General features: G+C 41.6%; 1 protein-coding gene across 1 annotated transcript in view; it reads right to left on the bottom strand.

Moving 5' to 3' along the window:
• LEPR (leptin receptor) overlaps positions 1 to 14,412 on the bottom strand; it is a 28,972-nt gene extending 14,560 nt beyond the window's left edge. Inside the window, exons 1-6 of the mRNA XM_033516502.1 lie at positions 14,335 to 14,412; positions 10,549 to 10,602; positions 8,157 to 8,450; positions 6,888 to 7,005; positions 2,313 to 2,518; positions 47 to 192 (exon numbers count right to left, since the gene is read on the bottom strand). Coding sequence (XP_033372393.1) covers positions 47 to 192; positions 2,313 to 2,518; positions 6,888 to 7,005; positions 8,157 to 8,450; positions 10,549 to 10,588 — 804 coding nt within the window. The 5' untranslated portion in view covers positions 10,589 to 10,602; positions 14,335 to 14,412. The remainder of the gene's footprint in view (positions 1 to 46; positions 193 to 2,312; positions 2,519 to 6,887; positions 7,006 to 8,156; positions 8,451 to 10,548; positions 10,603 to 14,334) is intronic.
• Positions 14,413 to 14,420: the final 8 nt, after the last annotated feature.

The following is a 14,420-nucleotide window of genomic DNA, read 5'->3' as shown; positions in this document are numbered from 1 at the left end:
GGGATTTGGGAATGCCCCAGCCCAGGAAGGCACAGAGCTGCCTCACCTGGCTGTGGCCGTGTCCTGGAGGAGCAGAGATCCTCACTTGGTGCTGCAGAGGGAAGGGCAGCAGGGCAGGGCTGGACCAGCAGAGCTTCACCTGGCCCCTCTCAGCCAGCTCCAGGCGCAGCTTCCCGGGGGCTTCAGGCCTCACTGCACACAAATTAATCAACAATTAACCCCAGCCTGAATCACAATCCAGGCCTTAAACTCGGTTCTCTTAAACTCTGTTCTCTTAAACTCAGTTTTCAAGAGCAGCATGGCAGTGGGGTTGTGGAACATCCCTGGAAAAGTCACCCTGGTGCTGTCACAGTTATCAAGAAATGCTGTTTGACCTCCCATTTCCCTTAAATCCACAGGAATTTCTTCCCTTTGGCCATGAGTTTTCCCAGTAGCCAAGCCCTGGCCTGCTGGAAAGAGGGAATGAGGAAGAGAGGGATGGGAATGCTGAGAAAATCGATTTTTGTCACACAATGAACACCTTATGGAGCTACTGTGATCATTTCTAGGAGTAAAGTCAAAATGCAAAGGAAATGCAGATATTAATTTGAATAATTAGCTGGTGTGTTCAATATTCCAGAACTAATTTTATTGTATTGCCACAAAATGAACTCGTTCCAGAGCTTAAACTGATTCCCATCCTTCCACAGGGATTATGGCTGTGAAAGGAGGGCTCCAGGAGGTATCCAGTTGTATTTCTAAGTTTCCTTTTTTTTAATTCCTGTGAACAACTGGAGGTGCAGGAATGACCCTTGGATTGTCTCCTCCCACAACTGAAGTTTTAAAATTCTGATTAAAATAATCAGGAGATTATTTTAATATCTGTGATAATAATAATAATAATATTATAAGTGAAAATGGAGAGTTTGGATATTCCCGTGAGGATGAAGAGAACTCTGGAGTGGGGAATGGATGGGAAATCCTTGGGATTCCATTCCCTGGACAAAGACAAGGAATCAAGGCCCTGTTTCTACCTGGAACTGAGACTGGCCTTGTCCTCATTCCTCATTCCAAGTTTTTCCCATGGAAGAGTGAAACCCTGCTCCAAACCACTGCAGGGTGTGAAGAAACTGAAGGGAAAACATTCCCAAAATTCCTGGGCAGTGGGAAAATGTTCCCTTCAAATTCCATCTGCGACAGTGTCCAGCTCTAAAAGTGTCCCATTTAAGTTACTGGAATATCACCCAGTCCTATCAAATAACTCTAATTATTTTCAGCAGAAATCCACCACACCAAATCAGATTTTATTTAATTATTTATAGCAAAAATCTCTTATTGTTTTCAGCGTAAATCCACCACACCAAACCAGATTTTATTTAATTTCTACTTCTAGAGCATTTCAAAGCAATTAACTTCATGAAGGCCAGCAGGGAGTGATTGGGGAGGAGGCAAACAAAAAAATCAGTGGCTTTTCCATCACATTTCCCTGAATCAGATCCCGAGGATAATGAGGGTTGTGATGCCACCTGCTCCACTATCAGCAAATAAAATCCACGTGACACAAGCACTCAGAGTTTTACATTCAAAATAGTTTTAACTGAGCTAAATCTTGGCAGAACATATATTAATATTGTGCATTTTTAAAACATGCTTCACTAAGCAGAGCTAACTGGTTGTGTCGTTTTTAAATACTGCCAGACTCCAGCCTGAATTTTTAATTTCTGCCTGCAGCATCATTTCAAACCAGCAGGATGAAAAATGCCAGCTCTCATCTTCCAAATAAGCCCACCCAGAGATTTTAACTGGTTCTGTCTGCAGAGCACATCAGTTAGGAGGAAGTTTATAAAATTCCTAAGTTTTTAAGTTAATAAGATTTTCATAAAACTTTAATTTTTTTTCCCTGCAGCTGATGGCTCCTGCCTTTATGAAATCTGCCCAAATCTGTAATAAGTGGGCAAGCTGGATAGCAACACATATCAAATTCACCATGTCAGGAGAGTTTGAGCTTGATCAAACACACAGGAATGTTTTCCAGCTTGGGGTTTGCTAAAGAAAACATCAGGATCAGAGAGCTGCTGGGGAAAAAGGGTGGGATTCTTTGCTCAGCAACTTCGGGAAACTTTTTTAATTTAAAAATTTAATTAATTTAAATTTAAATTAAGTCCTCAGCAACAAGCTCCAGCACAGTGTTGGGCACAGAGAGGTCCTGATTAGGAAGGAGCAAGATGAGAAATCACATGTTGAGTGTTGGGCTGTGGTTTGCAGGGGAGCCAGGACAGGGATTAGGGAGATTTCCTGCCCAGCAGAGCCATCCCGGGACACGGGGCTCTCACCAATGTCCGTGGGCTGCAGGGCCAGCAGCGGGGAGCCCAGGGCTGTGACACCTGCCACCATCTCCAGCCACAGCAGGTAGGTGTGGTTGAGGCTCGGGAAGGCCACCAGGCACTCACAGGTGGCCCGGTCCCCGCAGTCACACGGAGCCACCCGCACTGTCCCCTGCAGAGAGCTGGTGGATGCAGCTGCCAGGGACAGCTCTGATCTGCAGGGGGGAAAAACAAACCAGGAAACAAAACAATTCTGTAATTTATTTATGTTTTTGTTTGTTTGGCTATCTGGATATGGTTTATTGATCAGAAAATTCAATGAATGAATGAAAAATAATAATAATTTTAACCAATCGCTTTAACTTTGCTGCTTCTCTCTTTTAAAATGGTTTGCAAGTAATGAACACAATTCCATGAAAGCATTCCCAGATCTTTTCTAGGCACACAGTGTTGGTTTACCTTGCCATGGCAGCTCCCTGCCATCCCAAAAGAGATGAATTTCTAATTCCCATTCATGAGGTACTGAAATAATACAAAACAATTTAATGTTCCCTCCAGCTCCTGCCACAATGGAGCATTGCAGGGAAAATCATAATCATGGAATGGCTTGGATTGGGAGGGACCTTCAATCCCATCCCCTGCCATGGACAGGGACATTTTCCACTATCCCAGGTTGCTCCAAGCTCCATCCCTGGACATTTCCAGGGCTCCAGGGGCAGCTTCTCTGGGAAATCCATTCCAGGGCCTCCCCACCCTCCCAAGGAACAATCCCTTCCCAATACTCCATCTAAATCTTTGGAACCAGCAGTTCCCAAAGGATTCTTCATCCTCATCTCCACCCTTCAGGCTCTTCCAGAAACCCACATTTATGGAATTCTGCAGGTATCCAGTGACTAAGGCCTCCTCAAGGTTGGGAATTCAATAGTGCACATCATTTGTGGCCAAATTTCTCCCAGCAGCAAAGCCAAGACAAACCCTGACAGTTCAATCACCTCGGATCCTTTCCTGCCTTTCACCTTTCATCCTTACCCAAAAACAAAACAAAACAAAAAAGCTCCTGTTTGGAATTGTTCTGAAGCGATTTTGGACTTGTATCTGTCTCCAGTAAGGGTTTTGTTTTACTAATTCAGAGAAAGAAATGGAAATTCATGGAATAAGAGCCTTTCTGTACATTTTTCCAATGGTTTTCTAGCTGGCATGAGTCACTGGAACACTTGGATTCAGGGAGGGCAGAGATCTCTGCATTGGAGGAAAGGGAAGGACGAGATTTGCTGCTTTATTTTTTGGGTTTAGTCCATTTGTTATCTGCTCCATTTATCTGAGAGCACAGCACAGGGAACTGGGCATGAATCACCAATTCCATTTCCATATCCTGCCCTGCTCAGAGAGGAAAAGGTCAAAAAACTGAGGAGAATTATGGAGGATGGGGAAGAGCTCAGGCTGGGACTGCAGGGAAACCACTCCTGGATCATCCCAGCCCCACTCCCCTCATCCCTCACTGATTTTTCTGCATCTTGGGATACTCTGAGCCTGGAAAAACATGGAATTCTGGCAGCACTGCCCTCCCAGCTCCTGTGCTCTGCAGGAACAGCCCCGAGCAGCTCCATATCCAGGTATGGTTTACATTTATTCATCCTCCAGACAGCCAATCCTAACATTCCTAAAATAATTCTCACCAGGACTCACAGACTTTAGGGCACAGAAATGATGCTGATGGTATCTGGCAGACATAGAGCTCTGAAATTACTTGGAATAATTTTGTTTTTCTACATGTGGCTCCACTGTTTCCTCCTGAATTTCCTTTCAAAGACTTCTCAGAATCTTCTTTGAAGCCTTCTCCTGCAGCTCACAGATTTTACTGGTCTCCAAAAGCCACAATCAAGCCATGAAAATGCAGTTTTTTCTTCAAACCGTGTCTTTGATCTGATCCATCTGGAAAGTGGTTACCACCACACCAGACCCTCATCATTCCTAATAATTATTTCAATTTTTAAACATCCAAATGCACTTGTTTGCACCAAGAAAAAAAGCAGTGTAAAAGGAAGAAAGTGCTAAAGACCTCCTCTCCTGACTTATTAACCCTCACAGGCAGAGGAGAGGTCAGTGGCTCCTGCACCCAAATCCTGTCACAGAGAGTTCTTTTACCCAATACCTTGGAAAACCTCAGGAAAAAAGAAAAAAACATTTAGGATGTCCTAAGTGTTTTATATTTATATTCCACCCCTTTCAGAAGGTGATGCTTCTCCTGCTAAATTCATCTGTTGCCCCATGGGGAACTTGGAGCCTTTCAATGAGATGCTGCAAAATGTCCTGGCTGAATTTCAATCCTGTTCTTGCATTTGAAAATAAAAGAAAAAGAAGGAAAAAAAAAAAAAATGTAACATTTATTTTAGGAAGAATTACCTGAATTTTCAGGAAAGGTTCATCCCAACCAGGTGGTTGTGGAATAGGGTCACCCCTGTAACTCTGCTGCCACATTATATATCCTTTATATATATATATATTATATATCCTTTCCAAGCACTGCCTTTATTTGGAATGGATGGAGCAAAGCTGTCTGGGATTTTTCCATAAATATTTTCCAATGTTTTTGATCAAGGGTAGCTCTAGAAAAATCCCTGTTTGAAGAAGCTGCCCCATTAAACTGCAGCAGATCTGCTTCTAATGAACCTCTAATGAGAGGTTGATCTGCTCTGGCTGGAGAGGCTCGATGCACAACTGATGCACTTGAGGCAAATTGTATGATTTATCCTTTAAAAACTTGGGAATTTAGTCCCAGAACTGGAGGAGAGCTTCCCAAGTACTTCAAATAAGTCAAAATATGAATGCAGCCTCATGAGCTCAAAGGGCAAATGATAATCAGTGCTCAAAATTGAACTGGGAGCACTCCCCAAGGGGATCCCTGAGGCTGAAGATTCCAGCTCATGGAATTCACCATGGATTTTACAGCATTCCTGGGATCAGACAGCTGGAAAGATGTTTGGTAGACAATTAACCCAACTTGTCTAATGAAGCTTTGGAATAACCTTTTCTCTTCTATTCTTTTGGAATAATCTTTTCAAAGCTGCATCCTCTCCCTCACCTGAGCCTCTCAAACTGAGCACTGCCATGGGCAGAACATTCCCATTCCTGATATTTCCAAGCAGGAAAACTGTGGATGTGGTAAATAAGAGGAGACTTCTCTAATGCTGAAAAAAAATAAAAAAATCTGTGAGAGACCCAAGCTTTTCTGTTGTAGATTCTCCTGTATCATTATTTTTGTGCATTGCCCTGATGTGAGAATCCTGGCTGGATCTCCAGACTCCCAGGGAGAAACACATGCCAGGAATGCATATTTTTAAAACTGGGAATGTTTTCAAGGTATTTTGGCTCAGGAATAAAATGTTAAGGTATCAGAGAGCCAACAGGGAAAGCTGTCACCTTCCCAAAGGCTGAAATTCTTGTGCTTGCTGCTCCCCCAGATCACAGGGACCCTGGAAGGGAAATATTAATATGGAATGTGGGGAGGGAAATGAGTTCTCCAAGGTTCTGCTTTGTTTCTCATCTTTGCAGCACAGAGGAATCAAAGAATCTGGTGAATCTACAGGGCCTGCTCTCCTGAATTGAATGGCACTCACTGAATTCCCTTCCTAACATGAGGAAACCTCTTCACCCAAACTGGTGGCATCCCCAAAATTTTCAATATAGAGATTTCTGCCCTGGGATCACTGGCAAAGCTTTTCCTGTGCAGCTGAGCCTGGATGGAGCAGAGCAAAGCCAGAGCTGCTTCCCCCACAAACACCCATGGAATGGTATTTCAGGAATCAGAGTCATGAGGAACACTGGAAATGGGAACCCACCTCACCAAAATGGGATTCAAATATTGTGTCAGCTAAACAACCATATTTATTCCTAAATAATACACTTGGTTTCTACTCTGATTACAGGGATGATTTGTGCCAAATGATGTCTGGCTGTTCAGGAAGTCCTCCTCTATAAATTCAGCTCATTCAACTATTTCAGCTGATCCTGTTTCATAAGGAAACGAAATCTGGCTGTTTATACCAATCCTTCAACTCTATCAATAATCCAGAAAAAAGCCCAGGGTGGTTTTATGGAATCAAACAGATCTTTTTATAACCAATGAATGCAAGACCTGCCCATCTCACAGGCAGGATGATTCCATCTCTCAGCATTCCAGGGAATATTCACCACAGTGACAACGAGATGAGAGCAGCCTTTGCCATTCTATCACATGTTAAGCACCACAGCTACCTCAAGAGAGACAATATTATGGTCAAAAACAAATAAAAAGCAGAACCAGGATTTAAAATTAAGAAATTCTAACAACAAAGATACTTTAAGAAGTCAATGCTGATTTAATTAAAGTTAAGAAACATGGGAAGGACAGAGAAGGGGGACTCTCCATTCCAGCCATTTTTCATTCAAAAAGCCATAAACTTTCCATATTATCCAGGATTACTTTGAGACAGGACAAAGTAAAATCTGCAAAGCTGAAGCTCCCACCATGCTGGAAGCTGGAATGTTGATGTTTTAGGAAATGCTTTCAGTTTCCCAGACAAATTTAACAGGGCCTGTACTTACCCAGAGTATAAAAGATTCACCTTCAGGTCAGCTCTCAGGTCCAGCTTCAAAAGCTGCAGGTTACAAACCAACAGGTCCAGCTTGCCTCTAATCCAGCATTCCATGTTCCAGCTCCAATCTGCACAAAAGAAAGGGATCACACATTTCTGAACTGCATTAAAACAAAATAAAACATCTGGACAGAACTCACAAAGAGAGGAGGAACAGATATTCCTGAAAGAGAGGCTGCACCACAAATGGGAAAATATTTATGAATAATCTGAGTTCAACACTTCCAAGGCTCCAAATCCATGTGGTTCTGCACTGTTATGATTAAATAAGGAATATTTTTTACCTGGATTTAGGGACAAGGCTGCAGGGTGAAGAAAAATGAAGCTGATGGTGGCTGCTGTGTCCTGGGAAGTGGCACAGCCTGAGCTGGGGATTTGTGAAATCAAATTCTACCTCCTGAGTCAATGAGATTCCTGGCAGCAGGATGCCAGCTCCGTGTTCCTCAGAGACAGGAGGAGGAAAAAAACCCTGGAAAAAAAAATCCTAACCCATGTACAGATATTTACTGCATATTTATTATTTAAAGCCTCATAATTCATGTAGAAATGATGCCATTTGCTCTCCATCTCCCCTGCCTGCTGATGGGAGTTTAAAGCCCGTATCCACCAAAAATATTTAAAATATTCCTCACAGTGTCTAAACTCCTTTGAAGATCTGGGTTTATGTCCTCTTATGCAGTGCTCCATATTTTATTCACAATTCCCCCGGAAAGACAGACAACTTTTTTTTCCCTTTTGAAACTGTGCTGTACAATTCCTCCGTCTTCTGCATTCTGAGGAAGGATTTTACCACCCTGAGGACAGATTTTATCACACTGAAGAAGGATTTTACCACTCTGAGGGAGGATTTTACCACCCTGAGGGAGGATTTTACCACTCTGAGGGAGGATTTTACCACCCTGAGGGAGGATTTTGCCACTCTGAGGAAGGATTTTGCCACCCTNCTGAGGGAGGATTTTGCCACCCTGAGGGAGGATTTTGCCACCCTGAGGGAGGATTTTGCCACCCTGAGGGAGGATTTTAACTCTCTGAGGAAGGATTTTACCTCTCAGAGGAAGGATTTTGCCACCCTGAGGAAGGATTTTGCCACACTGTGTTGCCTGCCCAGGATAAAAGTGAATCCCCATTAATCCAACCCACCCCTCTCCTCCCAAAATACAAAAAACCCCAAATATTTTTGCAAGAATTAACTCCTTGTTCCCTTGAGTGCTAAACCCACCTATTTGCTGAGGAGCAGAGAGATTTATTTCTGAAGGAATAAACTTCCTTGCCTGCATGCTTGCTTTGTACAAAGAACAATCAATGTTGCTGGCACTCCAAAGGCAACACAGAAAATTTTCTTCATTCATTAAAGGTTTGATTTTGGATGCTCCAAGTTGTCTCCTCAAACCAGACCAGCTCCCAGCTGAGAAAGGGCTCAAAAAGGTCTCATTCAGCAGCAAACAGGGCAGTGTGAAATTCCTGGGAGGAACTGGATGGACCATGCAATGGGCAGCTGCCTTCTGAAGGAAATCTGCAAATATAAAGGGAAAAGTATTGGAAATAAAAGGAAAAGTTCATATTTTTAAACAATTAAAAGGGAGTGATTGATGTGGTACAGAAATGTATTCTTTAGGTATAAATCAGGTTGTTTCCAGGGGTAAAGACAAAATTAATGAAAACATCCCCTCTAGGTAAAGACAAAATTACTAAAAACATCCTCTCTGAATGGTGTCACAAGTGACAGATTCCAGCCCTTTACCCCAACCTCGCTGCACATAAACTTCTGTTTTCCCAAACTCTTGAAAAAAGTCAAGGCCAAGATTGTAGGCAAAGCATCTCTTGGGGATAAATTTGTTTTTAATAACCAAAACTACAGTGAATCCTAAACTGAAGTGAATTCTAAACTGCCTGTGAGTCTCATCTTCCCATGTAATGCTGGAACAGATCCCCTTCAGCTCTTTTAAAACAGCTCCATTTCAATAAAAATATCATCCTGTTGTAAATATAAAACACAGTCCCACTGTAACTCTTAAATAAAAAAGGCCAATATTACTGTGGGTGCAACTGCACCACCCCAGGGCATTATCTGGGAAGTGAGAGGCGGGAAAATGATCTTTTTTGTTCCCATCAGACTCCAAATAAAACCACTCTGAGCACATTTGTTGATATCATGGCTTGAGTCGTGCTCACAACGGTTTAGAGAAGGATGAGCAGGAAACAACTTCCTGTAAAACACTCTGAATTTAAAGATTAAAGCTCTACTTGAGTCAAGGCACAGGGGCATTGGTGCACTTTGCATTTTGCTCAGGAAGGGCAGAAATTTTAAGCAGTTCATTAAATAGAAATTAATTGATGCTCCATGCCTTGCAACAGCCAAACCAAGAAATCCCAGAATATCTCTGGCGCTGTTTGATTAGTAGAAATTCATCATTCTCTAGCACAGAGCATGAGTTAAATAATACCAAAGTATGAAATGAGAGCTGTAAAAACAGCTCTTGAAAACAGAAGATGCAGAGTGTTACTCTGCAGAGGGTTTTGCTTTCTCTCCACAGAGATTTTGTGGTGCCAGACTCCTGCATGGTTCTGCTCTTCCACTAAGCAGAGTTTGTGCCTCTGTAAATCCCAGTTTCATCAGGACTCCAGCAGGAGCAGTGGAGCAAACAAACTCTCAGGCCACAAGCCACGATGAAAAAAGGGACAAAAAAGGTGGCACAGAGCGGGACAGAGAGCCAGCACTGTCCCCAGCTCATCTCTTTGTCAAGAAACTCCCACCTCGTGTCTCACAGATCATCTCAAGGGATTAATTAAATCTCATAAAGTTAAAAAATGTGCTCAGCTCCTTTCTTCTGGAAAAAAATGAAGTTTAATGACCCAGAGGAAGGCTTGACTCACAATTCTGTCCCCACAGCAGCGGCGTGGCTGGGAGAGCAGGGCCTTCAGATGGTGACAAACTGCTCAGAAATCCCAGGAAGCCTCCCTGGAGCATCCAGGTTTTCCAGTTAAAGCCACTCATTATGTTCAGATCACAAAAGGCTTCAAAATAATTTCAACAATGCAATATTTGCTAGTGAGTGGATAAAAGTATATATAGAGCAAGATAAAAAGGTGTTTATGTATGTAAGAGGTACCTAAATCTAATGATTTATTCATCTTTTTGATTCATATCTTGTAAAGATAGCACCAATTTTCCAAATAACTCCACTGGATTACAGGGTTTGCTTTCTCCCTAAGCGCCATCATCGAAATCCTTAAAACAGTCCTTATTTTAATTAAAAAAATGTAAAAAAGAAAGGCAAATACCAGCTGTCCTTGCAGAGCAGATGCCAATATTGTCAGAGGCATTTCCCAGTTTATGAATGCAGCATTTGGAGAGAGCTGAGCACCCTCTGGCCATGTGCCATAGGGAGCAGGAATGGCAGCATCTCCAGGAGCACAGGAATTTTCCTTCCACTTTAGGGCAGCAAAACAAACTCCCCACACATTCTAATTTCATCAAATCTGTCCAGGGCATTTCTTTGGATGTGTTCTGACTCAATATATTGATTTTTACTGATGTTTCCTGTGCTGAAAAGTTCCCTAACCCTAGCCCTATCCCAAACTGGTTTTTAGGATATTTTTTAGTGACTTACCCATCAGCACAAACATGGTTGGGATGATTTGCCAACACATCTGGTAGAACTGACCTGAAAAACACACAGAAAATCAATGATGATTATAATCATATAATTATCATATAATGATAATTATAATTATCAGTCTATTATTTCATTTTGGTGCATTTCAGTTCATTTGATGCTCACACCTTTGTAAGCAGGATCATGGAAAACCAGAATGGTTTGGAAAGGAACTTAAAAATCATCTCAGTCCAACACTCTGGGATGGGGAGAAACACTTTTCTCCTCACCAGGAAGGGAAGAACAGGCCAGAAAGGCAGAAAAAAATCAGATTTTTCCAAGTGCTGCATACACAGAGGCACTCTCCCATTTCAACAGTGAAGACTTCACTAAACTTTATGGCAATGTTTCATTATTGTTCCTTCATTTCACATACTTTGTTCTTTTCTGTTTTCACCCAATAGTTACATAAATTCTGCTAAAACATAAATATATTTTTGTGCTTAAAGCTCCACAGAGGAGAGTTTGGCTGCTGTTGTAGTCAAGAACTGAGTGCTGAGTAAAACCCACAGCTCAAGTCAGACAGCAAATACCAGGGTGAGAAATTCCACTCAGGGAATCTCTCCAAGGGGTTCCTGAAATATTCTGAATATTCCTGAAATATTTCTGAGGACAGTTTCCTTGAGAACATCCCAGGAGCCAAAAGAGGCAGTGCCAAGGTTATGTAATGGCCTTGCAGTTTGGGGCTGTGTGTCCTGGAAAATACATTTCTTTATATATTCCACATCCACCTGAAGCAGCAGCCAGCTGCCCAGGGAAGTGACAATTCCCAGATCCTTGTCTCCCTGCCTGCTCTCCCACACATTCAGCTGGAGCTGAATTTCTGCAGCACCGTGCTCTGCAGGATCAGTCAATCCCATCCACTTTTCTCCCCATCCACTGGCTGCTTTTCAGCTCCATTTTCAGCAATTACAGAGGGAATCTTGGATTTTCCCAGCCCCTGTTTCAGGGGATAATTTGGCTCTCAGCTGGTGGGTGGTACCTGTTCCTTTTCCATTAGTTTATTTATTTTAATTTATTTTTATATATTTTTTATTATATATTTTTATTTATATTTATTTTTATTTATATATTTATTTATATCTATTTTATATTTATTTTTATTTATTTCTATTTACTTATATTTATTTATATTTATTCATATTTATTACATATTTATTACATATTTTATTATATTATATAATTTTAATTTTTATATTTTATATTTTATCATTTATGTTTTCTTCTATTACAAACATTATTTATCATATTTATTTATTTATTTATTTATTTTTATTTAAATTTATTTAAATGTATTTAAATTTATTAGTTTATTCCTATTAAAGAGCCATGAGGGCCAGAGGAATTATGGAGCTATCAGGTCATTTTCACAAAGATACAGGCAAGAATTATTTCCAAATAATTGAAATGAGTTAGATTTCCCCCTTAATTCAGAAATAAAAAGTACCTTCTAAAAGAGTTGATTTGACATAAATGTGCATTATTCACACTATTAAATGGTTTAGTGAGAAACAGCCCATGTTCCTCTTTCACAGGTGCAATAAAAATTCCATGTCCATCCTTCAACCACTTCCCAGCAGGAAACTACCGGAGATCACTTCCAAGAAAACTGGAAATCCATGTCCAGAATTTATAAGGTTATCCACGGGTCCTGGGTGTTAGAGTTTCCCTCATGAAATACCCATTTACACTGAGAAGAAAACAACCACAGAGCTCCAGAATACAGAAGAAAAATTATAATTTTTATGTAGTTTAGTGAAGATAAAGGCTTTTGAATTTCCTGATGGAAGTGAAAAATAATTAAGGGAGAATTTCTCCATGGAAAGGGTGGCCAGGATTGGAAGGGGAGTTTGGAATTCCCATTCCTGGAAGTGTCCAAGGAACTCCTGGAGTTGGCATTCGGTGCTCTGGCCTGGGGACAAGGTTGGACTTGATGGTCTTGAAGGGCTTTTCCAACCTTAATGATTTTGGGATTCTGACAAATAAATGGGCAGACAGAGCAATCAGAGGTTCTGATGTCAGCACTAATTTGATATTTGGAGCAGAAGGCAAAACCACTTTTCAGCCCAGCTTGGAACCTCCCGTCACATCAACCTAGGCTGGTTTTACAGAGGTGTTTTTCCAGTCCCAGCTCCAACAACATTCCTGACCAAACCCCTTGCTGCACATGACCAAAAAGCCCTGTAAGCTGCATGGCCACAGAATCAGCCCCTTTTCTGTTCAAAGTTCCACCTTCCTTGTGTAAACTTGGAAGAATTGGGTAAAAAGAGCCATCTACAGATAAATCCCAGGGCAGGATAAATGCACAGCTGGAACAGACAGGATTCTCCAAAATTTTTTCCAGTGAGAATGGTGAACTTGCCAGGATTCCTTACTCCATAGTAAGAAAGAACATAAGTTTTTACAGGAACATTTGCAGGGAACAGGAAGTTAAATAAAGAGAACTATTAAAACTTGTAAGCTCTGTTCTGGAGAGAATAAATTAACACAGCCAGGACAAATTGGTTTATTTGTGGCTGGGGAAGTGTCCATACAAAAGAAAGGAATTGGGGTCCTTTTGAACAAATGTATCTCAAATTACCCTGGAACCACTGATTTTGCTGCTGCTGTGTACAAGAAATTTTCTGTATTCTTAGGTAAACACTATATTCCTCTCCACACCAACCACAGAATCACAGAATAGCTCAGCAAGAAGAGTTGGGATTAAAACCAAAACACAACTGATTTGACAGGCAAGGAGGAGAACAATTAAATAAAGAATTAAGATTACTTTTGTTCACAGGACAGGTGAGAAATCATGGAATTCCCTGGCTTATCAGCATGGAAAAGAGGTTCAGCACAACCTGAAATGAGCAGGACCCACACCACCTGCACTGAGCATGGAAAACCTTATAAACCACCCCAGACTTTTGCAAGCACTGCACTACAGCTGGTTTTAAATATTAAAAATCTCTAGAAAGCATAAAAATCTTTTATTAACAACGCCTATTATACAGCATCTTCTGACCTGTTCTTTAAGGGTGCCAAGGGCTTTCCTGTCCTGTTGCTCTGAGCACAGAATTCCCTTTGCCATATACTAAAAATCATTCTTAATAAAGAGTTCTAACTAAGTGGTATACACAAAATAGAAATGATTATGACCCACACTGAATAAAATTTTGCCAAAATTAAAGGTTTAATAAAGTCAACCCAAGTTGGGCAGAAGCACAGCTACAAATCCAACTCTAAACCTGCTGGTGGAGCCTCTCCCCCAAGACTCGACAGCGAAAGGTCCCGAACTCTACAGAGTTTCTCCAGATCGTGGGATTTCTCTTGTTTGTAGTGAAATCACTTCTCATTCATGCTGTGGGTCTGTTCTTCCTTACGTGCTGAGCTCCTGGGATTCCTTGGCACTTAAAGCTTGTATCCACGTTATAAGCACACTTAGAAGTTAAGGGCTCTCCGTGCGCTCATTAGAAACTCATTTATAAATGCTGCACCACTCATTAACTTTCCGAAGTTCTCTTCTATCACAGCTCCCGCAGCATCAGGGACTCACAGCCCACAGTCACCGAGATTTATTTTTCTTTTTGCTTCTGACACTGAACCTCAGGGAATATAAAGGAGACAAAGGGCTGGTTCGAGTATACTGAAACCACCCTGATCTGTGAACGGGATGTGGGACCGGCTGCGAGCTGAGTTCAAGGAGATGGTTCAGGAAATTAGAGGGGGGGGAAGCGGATAAAAAGTAAATTAACCAACCTGATTGTCCTTCCTCTCGGGGCTCCGACTGGCGGCTGAAGAGACGCTCCCACGGTGTTGCTCCGATGGCGAACCCCGGACGGGCG

This window comes from Parus major, chromosome 8, assembly GCF_001522545.3.
Source record: "Parus major isolate Abel chromosome 8, Parus_major1.1, whole genome shotgun sequence".
NCBI classification, from domain to species: Eukaryota; Metazoa; Chordata; class Aves; order Passeriformes; family Paridae; genus Parus; species Parus major.
Note: the sequence above shows the minus strand (reverse complement) of the source record. Positions and strands in the feature narration are given on the sequence as shown.